Raw genomic sequence first — 22,128 nt, 5'->3', positions numbered from 1 at the left:
CAGTTTCAGCTAAGAAAATAAGAGTTAAAATCAGGCCCATAGAGAGCTCCAGGGTCAACACTGGCCTAGTCCAGGCATTTGGAGGCATTGCTGATCTTACAGGCAGGGTTTCACTTAATAATTTGCTGCAGATTCCCACAGCCCAGAGTAATAGTCATTTTTAATACTGTTTATGAATATGTCTCTTGATTTCTATCTAGGGTCATTTTTTCCCGACATGTTTTAACATAAATGGAGCTAATGCTATTTGGAATATCCCGGAAATGATGCCCATCAGTTCAGTATCAAGCAGTGATTATAATTATTTGTTTCAGTGGTCTCAGAGGACGTCTGGAGACTTGACAGGGTGAACGTGGAAAGGATGTTTCCCCTTGTGGGAGAATCTAGAACTCGGGGGCCACTGTTTCAAAATAAGGGGTCACCCATATACGACAGAGATGAGGAAAACATTTTTCTCTTCCTCAAAAGGTGGTTGAGGCAGAGTCCTTGAATATCTTTAAGCCAGAGGTTGGTAGATTTTTCTTGTGCAAGGGAGTGAAAGGTTATGGGGGGTAAGCAGGAATGTGAGGTTAAAATCAGATCAGCCATGATCTTGTTGAATGGCGGAGCAGGTCCGAGGGGCAGAGTGGCCTACTCCTCCTGATTCATATGTTTGTATGTTTGAAACCTTTAGAATTGTAAAATGTGACCAATATTCTGTTGACAGGATCATCCATTGTACTTGGGTCTATCCAATACATCATTATCCTCCGTTCTTTGGATATTATTTCTTCAATGTCATGCTGGTTGTCCTTCAGCTGCTCCATATCTTCTGGGCGTACCTCATCCTACAAATGGTCGCAAAATTCTTCTCCAGCAAAGTAAGTTGTTTCCTGTCAGCGGAGAAGTGTTCAGTGTGACAGACACTGGAATCACCTACAAGTTACACACAAACACAGGGACAGGCACCGACACTGGGCAACTCTATATATTGTGTATAGAGATTGGGGTTCATGTGAATGGTTTAAAAGGTCTTCAATTTCCTCCTTGTTAACTTCTGTGGGGGGTATTCGTCTATTACCCACTCAATTCGATCTTCTTCAGTTGCAATAGTTCACTCTGCTCCTCAACAAGAGCTGGAGAATCTGACAGTTCGGTACCAGAGCTGGCAACAGTCCCAAGGTTAACGGCCCTTTCACTGGCTCTGTGCACTGACAAAAGGAGAATTCTCTGCTGCCCAATGAATTTTCAATCTGTAATAAGAAAAAATACCTCATTATCTCTATTGGATGACACAACAGGTTTTTAAAATAATTCATTCATTTTTTAAAAATGTAGTAAATGTATTTGTGCACATTATATAAAACTAACAGCAAATGAAAGGAATCTGTACTTGGGGTTAGTTAGGGGAGAAATGGCGACCAGGGCAGCTTCCGATGATACTATGTAATCTTGCATCTCAATCTGGACTGACAAGGCCCTGGATTGAAACTTCACCTAAAAGGGCAGCACCGTGGACAGTGCAGCACCCCTTCGGTACTGCACTGAAGTGTCAGCCTAGATTATCTGCTCAAACCTGTGGATCTATAACCTTCTAACTCAGAAATGAGATTGCTACCACCCTGAGCCACACTGATGTAAGGTAACTTTATATAGTACTATAGCCACAGCAACACCCAAAGAGCAGCACCCCAATTAGCCATCGCATAGAATGTGTTCAGATACAGAACAGTTTATTCACCTACTTCTGGTCTGTGTGTGTGGCATTAGTGAGTTTTGTTACAGAATTGGTACTTCCCGGTGCTGCTTTGTATCAACAGTGTAACAGCTCATTGCTCCGTGTGGATGTCCTACAGGTGAAAGACGTTCGGAGACAATGGCCGGGATTTTCCAATCCCGCCAACAATGGGAATTGTTGCAGGCGGGATGGAAAATTTGATGGATCAGCAAAAGATCCCGTTGACTTCAGGCGAGAATTCCCAGCCAATTAAGCAGCTATTACTCTATTTGGTGTATTTTATAGGCCACCAAATAGTGGGAAAGAGATAGGGGAACATTTGCAGGGCAATTAATGAGCGGTGCAGTTTTTCTTCATTCTTTCATGGAATGTGGGTGTCGCTGGCTGGGCCAGCATTTGCTTATCCCTAATTGCCCTTGAGAAGGTGGTGCAGAGCTACCTTCTTGAACTTCTGCAGACCATGTGGTGTAGGTACAGGGAGTTCCAGGTTTTTGACCCAGCAATAGTAAAGGAATTATAGAGAAGTGATAATGGGAGACTTTAACTACCCCAAAGTGGGTCAAGTGGAAAAAGTTACAATGGGAGAGCATCTCAGCAATAGTGATCATAGTATCATAGGTTTTAGATAAATTATAGTGAAGGACAAGGAGCAACCTGGGATAAAGGTACTTAACTGGAAGAGGGCTCATTGCAGTGAATTGAGAAGGGATGTGGTCTTGAGTAAATTGAAGTCAAGGGCTAGCAACCAGAAATGAAATGAAGCAATAGGCAGCCTGTAATGCATGGATCGTTCGGGTACAGACCAGTTAAATTGTCACATCAGGGACAAGGAGGTCAACCAAAGTCAGTGCTTCCTGCATGACACAGGAGTTAGAGATTAGGACCAAGTAGAAAAGGGTGGCTTATGACAGATGTCATCTTGACAAGGGAGAATCCGACTGAATACGACCTCTACAGAGGAGAAGGGAAAAAGGAACGAAGACAGATAAAAGTCAATACAAGAATAAATTTGCGGCTCACAGAAAGGGGAATTCAAAGGTTTTCTAAAGGCATATTAATAGTAAAAAGTTTGTAAGAGGAATGGTGGCACTGATGAGGGAACAAAATGCAGATCTATGGCTGGAGGCAGAGGACATGGCCAAGGTACTAATTGAGTATTTTACACTGCTGTTTAATGAAAAAGAGGAATTTGCCAAAGCTGTGCTAGGCGAGGAGGAGGATACCAGGATACTGGATAAGATAAAAATGATAAAGACTAAGTATTAGAAAAGCTGGCAGTACTTAAAGGGATCTGTAGAAGAGTCATACAGACGCGAAACGTTCCCTCTGTCTCTCTCCAAAGCTGCTGTCAGACCTGCTGAGTTTTTCCAGCACTTTTGTTTTCATTTCAGATTTCCAGCATCCGCTGTATTTTGCCTTTATATTAGTGCTTAAAGTGGATTAGTCACCTGGTCCGGATGGGATGCACCTTAAGTTACTGAGGGAAATATGGTGAAAATTGCAGAAGAGCTGACCACAATCTGCCAACTCCTCTTAGGCATAGGAGTGGTGCCAGAAGACTGGAAAATTGTAAGTGTTACATCCTTGTTCAAAAAGGAGAGAGGGATAAACCTGGTAATTACAGGCCAGTCCGTTTCACTTCAATGTTGGGGGAGCTTTTAGAAACAATAATCTCTGAGAAAATTAACAGCCACTTGGAAAAGCATGGACAGGCAGCATGGATTTGTTAATGGGAAATGGTATTTGATTAACCTTATTGGGATGGAACATGGCAGTACAGTTGATTTTATGTTTATGACCTTTCAAAAGGAGTTTAGTAAAGTACCAGATAATAGGTTGGTGAGTAAAACTGAAGGCAATGGGATAAAAGGAACAGCAGCATTGGCACAAAATTGGTTAAGGAATAGAGGGTTGTGGTGAATGTTTGGTTGTTTTACGGACTGGAGGAAGATTTACAGTGGAGTGGAAAACCTTGCAATACTCTGCACCAGATTTGTAAGCCACTCTTGATCTCTTCAGTTCTGCATATGCAAGACTTGGCCTGTCCTTGAATGTTGCCAAAACAAAACTCATATCAACCCACACCAGGTCAGCCAAATATTTCACCTCCTAGCTTTGTTGAAGGAGAGACTCTGGAATATGTTGAACATTTCCCATACCTTGGGAGCCACCTCTCTCAAAAGACCACCATTGACGAGGAGATCGAACACCGGATCAGCCGCGCCAGCTCAGCCTTTTACAAACTACGGCAGCGAGTGATTGACAACAAAGACCTCCACAAGTCAACAAGGCACCTCGTGTACAGAGCAGTTGTCATCACCACACTCTTGTACTGCAGCGAGACGTGGACTGTGTAACAGCAACACATAAGAGTGCTAGAGAAATTCTACCAGCACTGCCTCTGCCGCATCCTCTGGATTCAGTGTGAGGACTGTTGAACAAACACTTGTGTTCTCCATGAAGCCAAATTCACAAACATTCAGGCAAACCTCCCGCATAATCAACTACAATGGGCTGGACAGGGGGGGTTCAAAGACTCTCTGAAACTCTCCTTGAAGCGCAGCAGCATTGACGTTAATGACTGGGAGGAGCTTGCTACCAATCGTTCAAAATGGTGATAACTTGTCCATCAAGCTGCATCACACTTTGAGTCACAACGTCTTAATGATGAGGCAGAGCGGTGGCAGAGAAGGAAAGAAAAGGAAGCAAATCCTGCGCTCCAGATCCCACTCCCGCCTGGGACATCCTGCCCCATGTGTCCACAGATCTGCAAGTTGAGAATTGGCCTCTTCTGTCACAGGAGGAGTCATGGCAGAAACTCATGACCCTGAGAGCAAACGTCATCCTGGAACTGAGGGACAGCCGACAATGATGATGATAATGGGAGACTTTCCCAGCGTTAGGATCATTGCGGTTTTTGATTTACAGTAAATACCTGCCTTGCTGGTGATAACCATACCCCGAGAACGAATTTTTAAAAAGTTATATAAATCAACCCCCTTTATTCATTTCAGGTTCTCCGCTTGTGCTGTACAGGGGCTGACAGATAAATGGATCATCACAAACTGACAGCTGTTATCATTAAACCTAGAAAAATTTGAGAGCATTTTAATTATCTCCCAATTCAACATAAATAACCAAAACCTTTAAATTTGGCTTATTCCTTGCTCCCCTGATTCTGAAGATACTGATCCTATCTGGGGTACAGTTCCATGGATTTGGGCCAATTTCTGGTTTGCCAGGCAACTTTCTCATTTTTAACAAAAACTTAATGCTGCAGATGGTGGAAACCTGAAATATAAACAGAAATTGCTGGAAATACACAGCAGGTCGGGCGGCATCTGTGGAGTGAGAAGTAGAGTTAACATTTCAGATCACGACCTTTCATCAGAATGGAACATATTAACGGTATTTGCATTTATTTAGTGCCTTTTGTGACTTTTATTCATTCATGGCTAGGCGATGCCCACATCCCTAATTGCCCTTGAGAAGGTGGTGGTGGGCTGTTTTCTTGAACCGCTGCAGTAGGTACACCCACCGTGCTATTAGAGAGGGAGTTCCAGGATTTTGGCCCAGCGACAGTGAAGGAATGGCGATATATTTCCAAGTCAGGATGGTGAGGGACTTGGAGGGGAACTTCCAGGTGGTGGTGTTCCCATGTGTCTGCTGCCCTTGTCCTTCTAGATGGTAGTGGTCGTGGGTTTGGAAGGTGCTGTCAAAGCAGCCTTGGTGAGTTTCTGCAGTGTATCTTGTACAGACTGTTGCTACTGTGAGTCGGTGATGGAAGGAGTGAATGTTTGTGGATGGGCTGCCAATCAAGCGGGCTGCTTTGTCCTGGATGGTGTTGAGCTTCTTCACTGTTGTTGGAGCTGCACTCATCCAGGCAAGTGGAGAGTATTCTATTATACTCCTAACTTGTTCCTTGTAGATGGTGGACAGGCTTTGGGGAGTCAGGAGGTGAGTTACTTGCTGCAGGATTCCTAGCCTCTGACCTGCTCTTGTAGCCACAGTATTTATATGGCTAGTCCAGTTCAGTTTCTGGTCAATGGTAATCCCCAGGATGTTGATAGTGGGGGATTCAGTGATGGTAATGCCATTGAATATCATGGGGAAATGGTTAGATTCTCTCTAGGGATGGTCATTGCCTGGCAATTGTGTGGCGTGAATGTTACTTGCTACTAGTCAGCCCAAGCCTGGATATTGTCCAGGTCTTGCTGCATTTAGACATGAGCTGCTTCAGAATCTGAGGAGTCGCGAATGGTGCTGAACATTGTGCAATCATCAGCGAACATCCCCACTTCTGACCTTATGATGGAAGGAAGGTCATTGATGAAGTAGCTGAAGATGGTTGGGCCTAGGACACAACCCTGAGGAACTCCTGCAGTGATGTCCTGGAGCTGAGATAATTGATCTCCAACAACCACAATAATTTTACTTAATGCTAGGTATGACTCCAACCAATGGACAGTTTCCCCCTGATTCCCATTGACTCCAGTTTTGCTAGGGCTCCTTGATGCCACACTCGGTCAAATGCTGCCTTGATGTCAAGGGCAGTCAGTCTCCCCTCACCTCGGGAGTTCAGCTCTTTTGTCCACATTTTAACCAAGGCTGTGATGAAGTCAGGAGCTGAGTGGCCCTGGTGGAACCCAAACTGAGTGTCAGTGAGCAGGTTATTGCTAAGGAACTGCTGCTTGATAGCACTGTTGAAGACCCCTTCCATCGCTTTACAAGAATTGAAAGCAGACTGATGGGGCGGTAATTGGCCGGGTTTGATTTGTTCTGCTTTTTGTATACAGGACATACCTGGGCAATTTTCCACATAGCTGGGTAAATGCCAGTGTTGTAGCTGTATTGGAGCAGCTTGACTATGGGCGCAGATCAGGATTTCTGAAAGCGTTCTATAGCCATTGACACACTTTAGAAGTGACAGGTAACTCAGTAACCAGAGAACACAAACTGAAGATAATTGGCAAAAGAACCAGTAGGAGATGAGAGTTTTAATTTTATGCACCATGATCTGGAATGGACTGCCTAGGAGAGTGGTGAAAGTAGATTCAGTAGTAATTTTCAAAAGAGAATTGGATAAATATTTGAAGGGGAGTTATTCAGTGATTCACGGGGAGCTATTTTTCCCACTGTAATAACAGTAGCACAAGCACTATGAGTGTCTCTGATGTGACCTAAGTAGGGTCCTGAAGCTACAACACCTGATTAGCCCATCAATGCAAGTCACCATCTTGATAAAGGAGTTAAGTGTGCTCCTGAGGATGATTCAGTCTTTAATCACCAATTAAATTCACTCCTGGTGCTCATTAAAGAGGCTCCACACAGTTTTGCTGGTTAGCACTGTAGTTAACCAACTCTCCTACCAGTGACCAGTTGAACAGACATAAAGGATTCATTGGTTAGGATTGCAAGTGTTTGTTAAAAGCTTTGTTAAAATCCATGTAGGGTCCATCAGGAGGGATGGAGCAGGAATTAAGGGGAATTAATTGGCGGTTGGTGCAGTGGGGTTGGTGCAGTGGGGTTGGTGTAGTGGGGTTGGTGCAGTGGTGATGCAGCCTTCTGTCGAGGGAATCAGTGAGGGGAGATAGGTTGGAAGTACAGAGAAGGAGTTGAGGAAATAATCAGATGGCCAGAGAGTATCTGGATCACAAGAGTTCACTAAGAGTTTTAGATGAGGAAAGCTATTTAACCTATTTTAGTTCATCTGTCCAGGAAGTTTCTCAAGTCCCCTCAGTGCAGCATTCAATTATTTCTGAAATGATTTTGAGGAGACGGTGAGGTTGTCAGTACAGCTGTGGATGGGGCGTTTATACGGAGGTGATATTAAAGCCGGGCTAGAAAAGCAGATGGTCTGCGGAGTTGGGTTGAAGAGGACATGCAGTTGCCCAGTGCGGTGGCTAAGGAAGAGAGGAGGGCTGAGATCTTGATTGGCAAATTGGTTTTGGGCATGGAGGTTATACGTGTCAAGGATTTTAAGTGAGAGGTGGGAGGGATGAAAGAGGCTGAACTACCCAAAGGAAGAGAAGGTTCTTGAAGTGTGACCCATCTGGTCTGTGAAGTGAGCAGGGCTGAGGTACAATCACACAGCCTTTATATAGAGTGGCCCCTGATCCATTGGGCTGATTTGTGCAGGAATTCTTGTGTTCTTTTTAAAGCCGTGTTAAGCTGTGAGCTTTTAAAATATAAGCTAACATGTGCAAACAGTTCCTACTGAAGTGGAAAGTATGTAATGAGCCAATAAGGTTATTAAGGTGATGTAGTGATAGCCTGCAGTACAAATCCTCTCTGAGTGGTTCATTTAACTAAAGGATCATTTCGACTACTTTGAGGGAATTTATAGTGCAGGTTCTGACTTAATCACACTAATGAGGAGCAACGTACCAGAACTGATGAGTTACATGTCAACCCGATCTGTGCACATTTGCACCTCCGACCAATGTGCGACTTTGCCTGGGATGCCTGTCTTTTCACAGAGGGTTCAGGATCACAGTACATTTTCTGGGCCACGATGAAGTACGTGAGAATTGTGAGTGTGGAGGTGGACCAGTTAAAAGGCCCGTCTTGGTTCTCCAGCCCAGCAGCCCAGCTCCCAACATTGTTTAAAGATTCCCTCATCCTAATCTCTCACTCCCCACCCACTCCCATACCACCTTAGATCTTCCATGCCCCCTTGGAACCCTGATACCACCACATGCAACATCCATGCCCCTCATGTATCCCCCATAGCCGCTTATTTAATATCCACTATGTATAATCCTCAGGGGCCATGCAATAGTAATTATTTCAAAATAATTGGAAATAAAAAACCTCTAACAATCTAATAAAACCCTAAATTCAAACACACTATTATTGATACTGGAAAGAGAAAAAACCTACTCCAATGTATAATAAAATGTAATCCTTTAAATGCCTATTAGGTTTGTAAACAAACAAGAAACCGCATCAAAGGCATATTCTATTATTACAGCCTCTTAAAACTGACAAATGTTCTTCAATGAATAGACCACCTGCTAAGCAGAAGCCATCGTAAGCTTTTGAAACTCTGCCAAGCATTCACAATGGCCACAGCTGTCATAACAAAAGCTTCCATCTACATTGTTGAAAACTGACAGAACAGAATGGTGTCCCATTTCCATTTCAAAGCAGAGTGCCTGTCAATCAAGAGAGGGGAGCAGATGCAGAGATTTTTTCAACTTTCAAAAGCCGGGTATTTCTAACAGCTTGAGCTGTCAGTAAATTTAAATCACAACACAAAACATGACAGCAGAGGCTGACGGGACTTTTTTTTACATTTTTAATGCATTGTGGCATTTTTGACAATTGAAAAGTCCTGTCATGCATGACAACAATAACACAATGTTGGTCAATGAAAGGGTCAGCTTTGGAGGACAGATCCCTCTGATGAATCACATCTACATTGCAGTACAGCATCTAATAGTGACATTTGAAGATGTCAAAGCATTTTACACTTACCTTTCAGAACGTTCCCCACCCCTTAGCAAGCTTCCCCCAGTGGCTATGAGCTCTCCAAGGACGTGAGTGTTTTTAGGGCTTACAAACACTGGCACACAAAAATAGTTATGTGGGAGGAAATACAATTTTCCTGTGGCCCTCACAATGGGGATTCCAACCTCAGAAGAGGTGCGTGTGTGTGTGCCTTTTATACCCAAGGCCTTCCTGACCCACAGAAAGGATGCACAAAGACAGTGTGGGGTCGGGAAGGTGCAGGAAAATTACTTTTCCAGCAAAAAAAATAATTGAAGTGCAGCACTTTGCGCCCTGATTCCTGCCTCCATTTGGAGCTGGGAATCTGACCCCGTGCATTGGAGACCATCTTCCCACTTTAGTGAGTGCTCAAGTTTGAGACTGGCTGTGTCACGGCACACTCACTGGGAGCCAGCGCAGCTCTGACTGACACGTATACCCAAATCAAGAGCAGGAAGCCCCTCCCTACATGGACCTCACTCAGTTTACACCACAGAACAAGAGGAATACAAAAAATAATTTGAAAAGCTTGTAGAATGCTGGCCCTAGAAAGATTTACAACACATAAAGAGGCCATTTAGTCAGATACGACCTTCCTTTAACAAATCCATTCGGATTGCCTTTGATTAATCTGGGCCTCTCGCAATGATGGTTTACACCATGTCTCAGAAAATTTTCCAATAATTTTTCCACCACTGAAGTTAGACTAACTAGCCTGTGATTACTTGGTCTATCCCTTCCTCCTTTTAAATAACAGTGCAATGTTCACCCTCCTCCAGTCCTCCGGCACCACAAAGAGGATGAGAAATGAGGGTCAGAACTTCAGCTATTTCTTCCCTTGCTTCCTTTGGTAACCTGGGATATATATCATCCAGGCCTTGTAATTTATCCACTTTCAAAGATATTAAACACTTTAATATTTCCTCCCTCACTATGTTTCTCTTATCCAATATTTCACACTCCTCCTCAACCACAGTGTCTGCTTCCTCTGTCTCTTTTGTCCAAACAGGCACAACATTTTCATGAAGAACCACGCTCACAATTTCCTCCTCCTCATACACACGTTACTTTTTTGGTCTCTAATTGATCCTACTCTTTCCTACTCTTTGTGTTTTTTTATAAAACATCTTTGGGTATTCCTTGATTCCAATTACCGATACATTTTCCTGCTCTTCTATGCTTTCCTAATTTCACCCCTGCATTTTCTATGCCTATCTAGGCTTTCTGCAATTTTGAATCTTCACATCTGGAAAGCTTTCTTTGATGATTTATCTGTAGCCTCCACGACCCTGACATCTGGCGGGGGGTCTGAATTTGTAAATCCTGCTGTTTTTCTTTCTGGGAATATATTTGCTTTAAACCCTCTCTGACTATTCCTTAAAAATTTCTCACTACTCTGACATTGATTTACCTTCCACTTTTTTAATATTCGTTCAGGCTAGGCCAGCATTTATTGCCCACCCCTCATTGCCCTTGTTCACATTGCCTTTAAGAGTCAACCACATTGCTGTGGGACTGGAGTCACATGTAGACCAGACCAGGTAAGGATGGCAGATTTCCTTCCCTAAAGGACATTAGTGAACCAGATGGGTTTTTACGACAATTGACAATGGTTTCATGGTCATCATTAAACTTTTACTTCCAGATTTTTATTGCATTCAAATTTCACCATCTGGGATTGAAACCCAAGTCGACAGAGAATTACCCTGGGTCTCTGGAATACGAGCTCAGTGACAATACCACAATACCACCGCCTCCCCATTTAGCCTTCACCAGCTCAAAACACATCTCAGCTTAGTAAAATTGGCCTTGCTAATTTATAACTTTTACACTTGGCCCATCTGTATCTTTTTCCATAACAGCTCACCACCACCTTCTCAAGGGCAATTAGGGATGGATAATAAATTCTGGCCCAGCCAGCAACACCCACATCCCGTGAGCAAATAAAAAAAACTGCACTAAATATGATTGAATTATGATCACTACCACCAAAACACTCTCCCATTCATAACCACCAAAACACTCTCCCATTCATAACCACCAAAACACTCTCCCATTCATAACCACCAAAACACTCTCCCATTCATAACCACCAAAACACTCTCCCATTCATAACCACCAAAACACTCTCCCATTCATAACCACCAAAACACTCTCCCATTCATACCCCTTCCACCAAAACACTCTCCCATTCATAACCACCAAAACACTCTCCCATTCATAAACACCAAAATACTCTCCCATTCATAAACACCAAAATACTCTCCCATTCATAACCACCAAAACACTCTCCCATTCATAAACACCAAAATACTCTCCCATTCATAAACACCAAAATACTCTCCCATTCATAACCACCAAAACACTCTCCCATTCATACCCCTTCCACCAAAACACTCTCCCATTCATAACCACCAAAACACTCTCCCATTCATAAACACCAAAATACTCTCCCATTCACACCCCTTCCACCAAAACACTCTCCCATTCATAACCACCAAAACACTCTCCCGTTCATACCCCTTCCACCAAAACACTCTCCCATTCATACCCCTTCCACCAAAACACTCTCCCATTCATAAACACCAAAACACTCTCCCATTCATAAACACCAAAACACTCTCCCATTCATAACCACCAAAACACTCTCCCATTCATAAACACCAAAATACTCTCCCATTCATACCCCTTCCACCAAAACACTCTCCCATTCATAACCACCAAAACACTCTCCCATTCATACCCCTTCCACCAAAACACTCTCCCATTCATACCCCTTCCACCAAAACACTCTCCCATTCATAAACACCAAAACACTCTCCCATTCATAAACACCAAAACACTCTCCCATTCATAAACACCAAAACACTCTCCCATTCATACCCCTTCCACCAAAACACTCTCCCATTCATGCCCCTTCCACCAAAACACTCTCCCATTCATACCCCTTCCACCAAAACACTCTCCCATTCATACCCCTTCCACCAAAACACACTCCCATTCATACCCCTTCCACCAAAACACTCTCCCATTCATACCCCTTCCACCAAAACACTCTCCCATTCATACCCCTTCCATCTGCCCAGCTTCATGCCCTAAAACTAAGCCCAGAATTGCCCTTCTCTTGTGGGTATTGCTATCACTCTCTCTAACCGCTCCACTCCCAGCCTCGCTCTCTCTGACCGCTCTGCTCCTGCTCTCTGACCACTCCCTGCCTCTCTCTCTGACCACTCTGTTACTGGATTCAATCTCTCTGACCGTTCCACTCCTGGCCTCACTCTCTCTACACCGCTCTGCTCCCAGCCTCACTCTCTCTGACCACTCTGCTCCCAGCCTCACTCTCTCTGACCACTCCGCTCCCAGCCTCACTCTCTCTGACCACTCCGCTCCCAGCCTCACTCACTCTGACTACTCCATTCCTGGCCTCACTCTCCCTGACCGCTCCCAGCCTCACTCTCTCTGACCACTCCGCTCCCAGCCTCACTCACTCTGACCACTCCGCTCCCAGCCTCACTCACTCTGACCACTCCGCTCCCAGCCTCACTCTCTCTGACCACTCCGCTCCCAGCCTCACTCACTCTGACCGCTCCCAGCCTCACTCTCTCTGACCACTCCGCTCCCAGCCTCACTCACTCTGACCGCTCCCAGCCTCACTCTCTCTGACCACTCCGCTCCCAGCCTCACTCACTCTAACCACTCCGCTCCCAGCCTCACTCACTCTGACCACTCCACTCCCAGCCCCACTCTCTCTGACCGCTCCGTGCCCAGCCTCGAACCCTCTGACCGCTTCCGGCCTCACTACATTCTGACCACTCCACTCCCAGCCTCACCCTCTCTCCGCTCTGCTCCCAGCCTCACTTGTTTGTTACTGTATGAGTGAAATATGAAATAATTGATGTCATGTTCGAGGTGTAAGGAGCTCCGGATAATCGCAGTCAGTTCTGGGCACCATTTTTCAGGAAGGGCGGGTTGGCCTTTGAGGAGGAACAGCAGAGATTCTCCAGAATAGTTTCAGGGCAAAATGAGTTAAATTGAGGAAAGGTTCAATTCACTTGAACATAAAAGATTAAGGGTGATAAAACTGAAATGTATAAGATGATTAAAGTGCAGATAAAGATAAATTATTTTCTTTGTGGGGGAATCCAAAAGAAGGGGATTTACCTTAAAATTAAAGCTAAGCTGTTTAGGAGTGATGTCAGAAAGCACTGCATCACACTGAGGTCCTTACCTGGCCTGGCCTGTGTGTGAACCCAGACCCGCAGCAACATCATTCACTCTTAACTGGGTGTGTGGCAGGTGGTGAGGGAACTAACAAGAAGGTAAAACCTACTTGACCTCATTCTCACCAATTTACTAGTTGAAGAAGCATTTCCCCGTGACATTGTTGGTAGGAGTGATTACCTTGTGGAGACAAAGTCCCTTCTTCACACGAGGATACCCTCCATTGTGTTGTGTGGCACTACCACTGTACTAAATGGGATCGATTTCAAACAGATCGAGTGACTCAAAATTGGGCTTCCGTGAGGCTCTGTGGGCCATCTGTGGAAATAGATTTGTATTCAACCACAATGTGTAAGCTTATGGACTGGCAGACCCCCACCCCACCATTACCATCAATCTGGGGATTCAATGAGGTATTGGAGGGCATGCCAGGAGCAACAACAGGGAACACCAAAAAATATGCTGTCAACCTGCTGAAGCTACAACATGGGATTACTTGCATGCTGAACAGTGGAATCAGCATACGATAGAGAGAGAGCCAACTGATCCCACAACCAACGGATCAGATCTAAGCTCTGCAGTCCTGCCACATCCAGTCATGAATGGTGGTGGACAATTAAACAACTCACTGGAGGAGGAGGCTCCACAAATATCCCTATCCTCAATGATGGAGGAGCCCAGCACACCAGTGCAGAAGATGAGGCTGAAGCACTTGCAACAATCTTCAGCCAGAAACATCAAGTGGATGATCCATCTTGGCCCCTTACTGAGGTCCTCAGCATCACAGATGCCAGTCTTCAGCCAATTTGCTTCACTCCATGTGATAACAAGAAACGGCTGAAGGCACTGGATACTGTAAACTGGATACTGTAAACTGGATACTGTATGACAACATTCCAGCAATAGTGATGAAGACTTGTGCTCCAGAGCTTGCTGCACCACTAGCCAAGCTGTTCCAGTATAGCTACAACACTGGCATCTACCAGGCATTGTGGAAAATTGCCCAGGTATGTCCTGTAAACAAAAACTCAGACAAATCCAACCCGGCCAATTACCGCCCCATCAGTCTACTCTCAATCATCAGTAAAGTAATGGAAGGGGTCATCAACAGTGCTATCAAGCGGCACTTGCTTAGCAATAACCTGCTCACTGATGCTCACTTTGGGTTCTGCCAGGGTCACTCAGCTCCTGACTTCATTACAGCCTTGGTTCAAACATAGATAAGGGAGTTGAATTAGGTGAGGTGAGAGTGGCTGCCCTGACATCAAGGCAGCATTTGACCGAGTGTGGCATCAAGAAGCCCTAGCAAAACTGGAGTCGATGGGAATCAGGGGGAAACTCTCCGCTGGTTGGAGTCACACCTAGCACAAAGGAAAATGATTGTGGTTGTTGGAAATCAATTATCTCAGTCCCAGGACATCACTGCAGGAGTTCCTCAGGGTAGTGTCCTAGGCCCAACTATCTGCTTCATTTTGGCAATAAGTCTAGAGATAACTCAACCTGTTTTTAGAGAAAGGAGAGATTGAAGGATGTGGTTAGATGGTGGTAGGTGATGTCACTCGTGTAAACACAATGCTGAAGAATCACCCACAACACTGTAAACACCAAACATCCCACAACAGACACCAAAGAGAAAATGAAGAAAGCAGCATCATCATTCTCCAGCAGAGAAAACCTGGAACTGAACCCAAAATAAAATTAGCAAACTAGGATGATTATCTTCGGTTGTTCCACACAATTGCAGGATTATGGCTGCATTTAGCCCAATAAAATGGAAGTTATCCAAACTGCAGCCTGCAGACTATATGCAACCCTGGATCTGAGGCAACATATTGCTATTTGTGTTTTTATGGTGGGTGTGAGAGGGGTATATTCTAACCTCCCAGCAATGGGCAGGAGAGTCCGGGGGTGGTTGAAAATGAAGAAATCATGTAACATTCCCCCAGCCCATTGTGTACACGCCTGCCACCATTTTCAGGAGGGAGGATTGTGAAGCAATGCCAGTTTCCTGCTCTCGAGGTTCAACACTTTATTGTAATATTTAGATTAGCCTCCCACAGTGCAGTTAGAACCTGATTTAAATGTAACGGTCACAGGCTGTGTTTCTTAGGACCCAGCTGTGAAACGGAAGTGGGAGTTGCCACCTCGAGCAGGGTAATGTTTTTATAGCACTGCATGTGGGCCAGGAAGGGCTTGGCTGTTTCCCCATGGCCCCAATCCTATGTCCCCCCCACTTTCAACCCATTGGGTTCTCCTGGATCCCATTCCCTCCCAATTGCCAGTCTGACCCTCCCACAGCCTCACCTATCCTCTTATCTCCTGGTTGCCATCTTCTACCGTAGGCTTAACCAACTGATTGCCAGTCAATCTTTCGATCCGGACAGATGAGGGGAAGAAACAGAGGAAAAGAAAGGTTGGACCCAATTTGACAAGGAGCTGTGACAAGGACTGAATGTGTCAAAGTTTGTATTATCAACTTGCAGTAAGTTTATCTGTTAGAAAACCTTCCCAGTTTACACAAAATATTTCAATTCATCCTCCAGTAATTCTCTTTACTTATAGCTTCTCAGAAAATTAGAACAGATGAAATTTTAATGACAAACGTTGTATGTTGACAATCTCTGCTTCAAATCATTTGCTGCAACTCACCGAGGTTGAGTTAAAAGCTCTGTACATTTTAAAGATCTGATTTCCCAGCTGAGTAATTATGGTGGGAGGAATATCTTCCAAATTTAATGTAGCCTGGGTGTGATCTTTCTGGGACTTTATAAACTCGCTGGTCTGCAGCAAGACAGGTCTTAAGAAATTACACTAGTGCCAGACATTGTGCAAGTCTTGCATTGTCCAGTTTCTGCATTCTGTTTGAGTTGCAGAGAATCGAGATAGTGAGAGGAATGTGACAGAGATGCTGATAAGATGTGAGAAGGTGAAGGACAGAAAACAAGTGTAGAAAATTATTTTTATTTTCTTTGTTCTTGGGTTGCAGGCAATTCTAGCAAGACAGACATTTTGTTTTATTCTTTCACGGGATGTGGGCTTCACTGGCTAGGCCAGCATTTATTGTCCATCCCTAATTGCCCTTGAGAAGGTGGTGGTGAGCTATCTTTCTTGAACCGCTGCAGTTCCATGTGGTGTAGGTACACCCACAGTGCTGTTAGGGAGGGAGTTCCAGGATTTTGACCCAGCGACTGTGAGGGAACGGCGATATATTTCCAAGTCAGGATGGTGTGTGGCTTGGAGGGGAACTTACGGATGGTGGTGTTTCCATGATACAGAGACAGAATGAGGGTGAGATTCCCAGAGAAAATGAGAAGGACAGACACAGAGAGATAATCAGAGAGGAAGAGAGACAATGAGAGGGATAGGGACAGAGAATGAGAGAGAGACAATGACAAAGATTCCATGAGAAAGACACAAAGAGAATGTGAAAGAGAGAGAGTGACAATGAGGGAGAGAGTCAGAGACCATAGAGAGGCAGTGAGAATGAGAGTGAATGACAGACAATGAGATGGTGAAGATGAGCAAGAGAGACACGTAGAGAGTGAGAGAGTATTACAGAGAATGACAAATAGACCCAGCAAGACAGGTGGCATCTCTGTGTCAAACCCCTGGGAATGCTTGCTGTAGACTTTGTGTTGTCATTTCTGCTAATGTAATAAATTATTGATAGTCCTCGTTGTTTGACTTTCCTGAAGGATGCTTAAAGATTAATTATGGTTATGTAATATTTGACCAAATATCCTGCCACATTGTAGCAACCTTGATGGGTTTTCTGGAAAGATGTAAATTAGACACCAAGACTGCAAAATTTGGCTTCATGGCACTGGTAGTTTTGGCACCATGGGTTCGAAACGGTATCCGGACTGATTCCCCATATTCTAGACACCTCAACCATCTCAGTTCCAGGACATCACTGCAGGAGTTCCTCAGGGTAGTGTCCTCGGCCCAACCATCTTCAGCTGCTTCAACAGTGACCTTCCTTTCATCATAAGGTCAGAAGTGGGGATGTTCGCTGATGATTGCACAATGTTCAGCTCCATTCGCGACTCCTCAGATACTGAAGCAGCCTGTGCCCATATGCAGCAAGACCTAAACAACACTCAGGCTGGGGCTGACAAGTGGCAAGTAACACGCGCGATACAAGTGTCAGGGAATGAGAGGTTTTTAAAAAAAACCTGTTCATGGGATGTGGATGTCGCTGGCTAGGCCAATATTTATTGCCCATCCCTGATTGCCCTCTTCAGAGGGCATTTAAGAGTCAACCACATTGCTGTGGGTCTGGAGTCACATATAACCCAGCCCAGGTAGGGGCAGCAGATCTTCCCAGGTGGGTTTTTATGTCAATCAGCATCACCAGATTAATCCCAGATTTTTATTGAATTCAAATTTCACCATCTCCTGTGGTGAGATTTGAACCCAGGTCCCCAGAGCATTACCCCGGGACTCTGGATTACCAGCCCAGTGACAATACCACTACGCCATCGCCTCTCCCATATCTAACTGTCTCCCCATGATATTCAATGGCATTACCATCGCTGAATCCCCCACTATCAACATCCCGGGGTTACCATTGACCAGAAACTGAACTGGACTAGCCATATAAATACTGTGGCTACAAGAGCAGGTCAGAGGCTGGGAATCCTGTGCCGAGTAACTCACCTCCTGACTCCCCAGAGCCTGTCCACCATCTACAAGGCACAAGTCAGGAGTGTGATGGGATACTCTCCACTTGCCTGGATGAGTGCAGCTCCCACAACACTCAAGAAGCTCAACACCATCCAGGACAAAGCAGCCCACTTGATTAGCACCACATCCACAAACATTCACTCCCTCTACCACCAACTCACAGTAGCAGCAGTGTGTACCATCTACAAGATGCACTGCAGGAATTTATCAAGGCTCCTTAGACAGCACTTTCTAAACCCGTGACCACCACCATCTAGAAGGACAAGGGCAGCAGACACATGGGAACACCACCACCTGCAAGTTCCCCTCTAAGTCACACACCATCCTGACTTGGTACTATACCGCCATTGGGCAATAAATGCCGGCCTAGTCATCCCATGAATGAACAAATACACTTTTAAAAACATGGCCCGTGCTGATTGTGACTGAGCAGTGAAACACTGTGTGAAACACTGTGTAACACACGTGTGTGCGCTGGGAGAATGCCGAATGGACAGACCATGATGTCAGACAACATCGAGTGCTGATTTAACAGTCGGCCTGCCATGTTGGAGCTCAGCATTCTAGTTAATGTCCTGTCTTAAGATACAGAGCTCAACGTACTTTCAACAGCCTGGAGAACCCCCCCAACAAAATTAGTTAAAGGAATTGCCAACAGCTTACAGATTAGTTGCTTATAACCTTCAGCTGGCACTAGCTGAGTTTGTGGAAATATTGTGTGTGTGGAGGGTCTGCCTCAGGCCTGTCCAGATTGTGGTCCCTGGAGCCACTCTTCAAACCGCTGGTCAGACAGGAAAGTGAAGTTGAAGATTCTGCGAGGATTTGCTTCTTCATTTGTAGGCCACCCCTGTCCTGGGTTTGCTGCTGAGTTGCTGCCAATAAGCTCACTAATGAGCCAATGTGGGAGAGAAACAGCCTGTGGTTGGAGAAACCACACAGACTAATGGTGGTGCCTGCCAGGGGTATGAGGGAAGGAGAGGCTGACAGGGCCCCACGGGGAGAAGAAGCTGCGGGGGCCCAGTGCCAAGAGGCTGTGGAGCCCCAGGGAGGGGCAGGGAAAAGGCTGGTGTGTGTCTGTGAGAGAGAGACACTGTGTGCAAGTGCGAGAGAGAGAGAGAGACTGTGTGCGAGCGAGAGAGAGAGAGAGACTGTGTGCAAGTGCGAGAGAGAGAGAGAGGGATAGAGACTGTGTGTGAGCGAGAGAGAGGGAGAGAGACTGTGTGCAAGTGCGAGAGAGAGAGAGAGAGAGGGATAATGTGCGAGTGCGAGAGAGCAAAAGGGAGACAGTGTGTGAGAGAGAGAGACAGAGACTGAGCGAGAGAGAGAAAGACTGTGTGTGAATGCAAGAGAGCGAGACTGTGCAAGATTAGAGAGGGGGAGAGCAAGCAAACCTGTGTGTCTGGCTCCCAGTCTCAGAATTCTCTTTCTCTGTCATCCCCACACAGCAGAAGATATTCACTCACACTGTGGTTTGGAGATGGGTGAGACTGGGAGTCAGGCAGACACACTCTGACCCCCTCACATTCTAATGGTTATCTTTATTAATTACTCTTTGTTTAAAGTATCAATTTATTGCTTTGAATTTGTTTTATTTTTGTTCAGAAAGTTGTTTCTTTTCTACATACACATAAGTTTTTCAGAAATTCATCTTTCTTTCGGAAATTTGCTCATCAGCCCCGGGAATGAGATAAGAATAGAAATGTGATAAAACCCCCCCCACACAGAGTCTGGACTGTGAACAGAAATCCCCCCCACGCAGAGTTGTGTTGAGCCCCGATTAGTTGCTGCAAACTGTAGGAGACAGTGCTGCAAATTGGGAAGGCTCTGGCTGGCTCTGTGAGGTCTCTGGGAACACACTTACTCCCAGTCTTTGCTGCTGTCATAGCAGGCGCCCTTGGGCTGCAGTGTAAGAGGGAGATGCAGTGACCAGCAAGCAATGTGCGCAAGTTGAGAGTTCTGAGCGTGTGCTAGGGGTGTGAGAGGGAGGTGAGGCCACAAATGTGAGGTCTGAGTCATGGTTAATATAGACTGTGGGTGGGTGAGTGAAGGGGAGGGGCTGTGAATGGAGCAGTGTGAGAGGCTCGGGTAGGATACGGCATTTGAAGACGCATTCACTGACCTGATCACTTGTGTGGGGTCATTAAACTTCTCTCTGCACTGCATCCTGGTCCTTGGGGCTGCATTGTTGATTTTGACTGCAAATACCACCTGCTCCCGCTGCCTTTTCACTGCTGGTCTGAAGGGTCTCCTAGACCCCGGAGGGAAGAGGACCTCTCTACTCCAGGCATCCAGCACAACACCTGAGAATCCTGGGCCATGTTCTCTGGCCTAGTGCACCATTAGTGTTGGTTCTTCCTACAGCCAGAACACACCCCACCTTTTAAGAGATGTAGAATGGCTTTACGTAGTACAGGTTAGCTTTAAGTGCCGCTAGGCTTGCGTGAACTTGGACACCCTGCAGCCACTCACCTGCCTGTCCTGCACTGGACAACAGGTCACTATTATAATTAGCAGGTCACACGAGGTTTGTCTGCTGCCTGCATTACTTTGAATGGTCGTAGATTAATCATGCAACACAATTCCTGTGTTCAATTTCAGGGGCTGTTCAATTTAGCTTCCCAAGAGTTATTTTTACATGATTTAAATTTCCACTCCCTCTGTGGCTGGTATTGTAAAGATTGCTGATTAAATTTCCCAACTGGGTTTCACCAACAGCGAAACGAAACTCTGAATCCCATCACCTGCCTGTCTCTGCCAGGTTTACCTCTGGTAAGGCTGGAGGCCACGAACTACACAGTCTCCTGTTCAGTCTGGAGTCTGTAATCCCCCTGGCATTGGCCCACGTTACTTGGTTAAAGCTGTTTTAACTTCGCTTCCCAGATTTTCCTCCGCTCTGCTTCTGAATTTTCACAGGTACCTGGGCCAGGTGGCCCTTCAGTGTCAGGCAGGGCCAGGGAGAGAAATCCTGGGCCCCTTAACCCTCCCCCTCAATCATGCCTGATATATTTCCCCCTTTAAGATTCACTAATCACAGGAAGCCCCTAGTAAAATGATAACACCCATTGTTAGCATTTGGTTACAAATATCGTCCAGTTATATATGCAGTATGGCTCATTAATATTAAGAGCAGCAATGATATAATGCAATGTTAGTTTGTGTGTAGCCTATAGGTGATGCCACATTGATGGTTGAACAAACCAGCGAGTACAAACTTTACGTCAGCTTTGTACAATATCATTAATTTGACAGGAAAATATCCCATTAATTGTTTATAACACTGTCTCCGCCCCCTCATTAACATGTTCTGCACATTGTGCCAAATCAACACAGCAACATTCAACTCATAGATAAAAGTAAAATACTGCGGATGCTGGAAATCTGAAACAAAAACAAAAATACCTGGAAAAACTCAGCAGGCCTGACAGCATCTGCGGAGAGGAATACAGTTAACGTTTCGAGTCTACCCAGCTCTACCTGTCCCACTCCCCCTTAAACCAGCTTATATTTCACCTCTTTTCTATTTTTCCTTAGTCCTGATGAAGAGTCATACGGACTCGAAATGTTAACAGTAAATTCATATGGGGGGGGCGGTGTGAGATGCAATACTTGTAACTGAGATAAACTGCACCTAATCTCTTCCATTCTGCAAAAGAATTAAAAGGCTTTCTCCTGCCTGGTTACATGATGATATTCCATATAATTACATCATAGAAGGGATGTAATTGGATTATGTTTCATCAGTAATTTCATAGGGTAGAAAGATCAAATAACACCAGAGCAACAAAGCAGAATTTTTTTAATCCGTCCACGGGATGTGGGTTTCGCTGGCTGGGCCCAGCATTTATTGCCCATCCCTAATTGCCCTTGAGAAGGTGGTGTTGAGCTGCCTTCTTGAACCGCTGCAGTCCATGTGGTGTAGGTACACCCACAGTGCTGTTAGGGAGGGAGTTCCAGGATTTTGACCCAGTGACAATGAAGGAACGGCGATATATTTCCAAGTCAGGATGATGAGT

General features: G+C 45.2%; 1 protein-coding gene across 3 annotated transcripts in view; it reads left to right on the top strand.

Moving 5' to 3' along the window:
- cers3a (ceramide synthase 3a) overlaps window positions 1-22,128 on the top strand; it is a 144,103-nt gene that overhangs the window by 106,966 nt on the left and 15,009 nt on the right. For all 3 annotated transcript variants that reach the window (XM_078530488.1, XM_078530489.1, XM_078530486.1), the window contains one exon: window positions 707-860. In XM_078530488.1, coding sequence (XP_078386614.1) covers window positions 707-860 — 154 coding nt within the window. The remainder of the gene's footprint in view (window positions 1-706; window positions 861-22,128) is intronic.

Source organism: Cetorhinus maximus, chromosome 26 (assembly GCF_964194155.1).
Source record: "Cetorhinus maximus chromosome 26, sCetMax3.hap1.1, whole genome shotgun sequence".
NCBI classification, from domain to species: Eukaryota; Metazoa; Chordata; class Chondrichthyes; order Lamniformes; family Cetorhinidae; genus Cetorhinus; species Cetorhinus maximus.
Note: the sequence above shows the minus strand (reverse complement) of the source record. Positions and strands in the feature narration are given on the sequence as shown.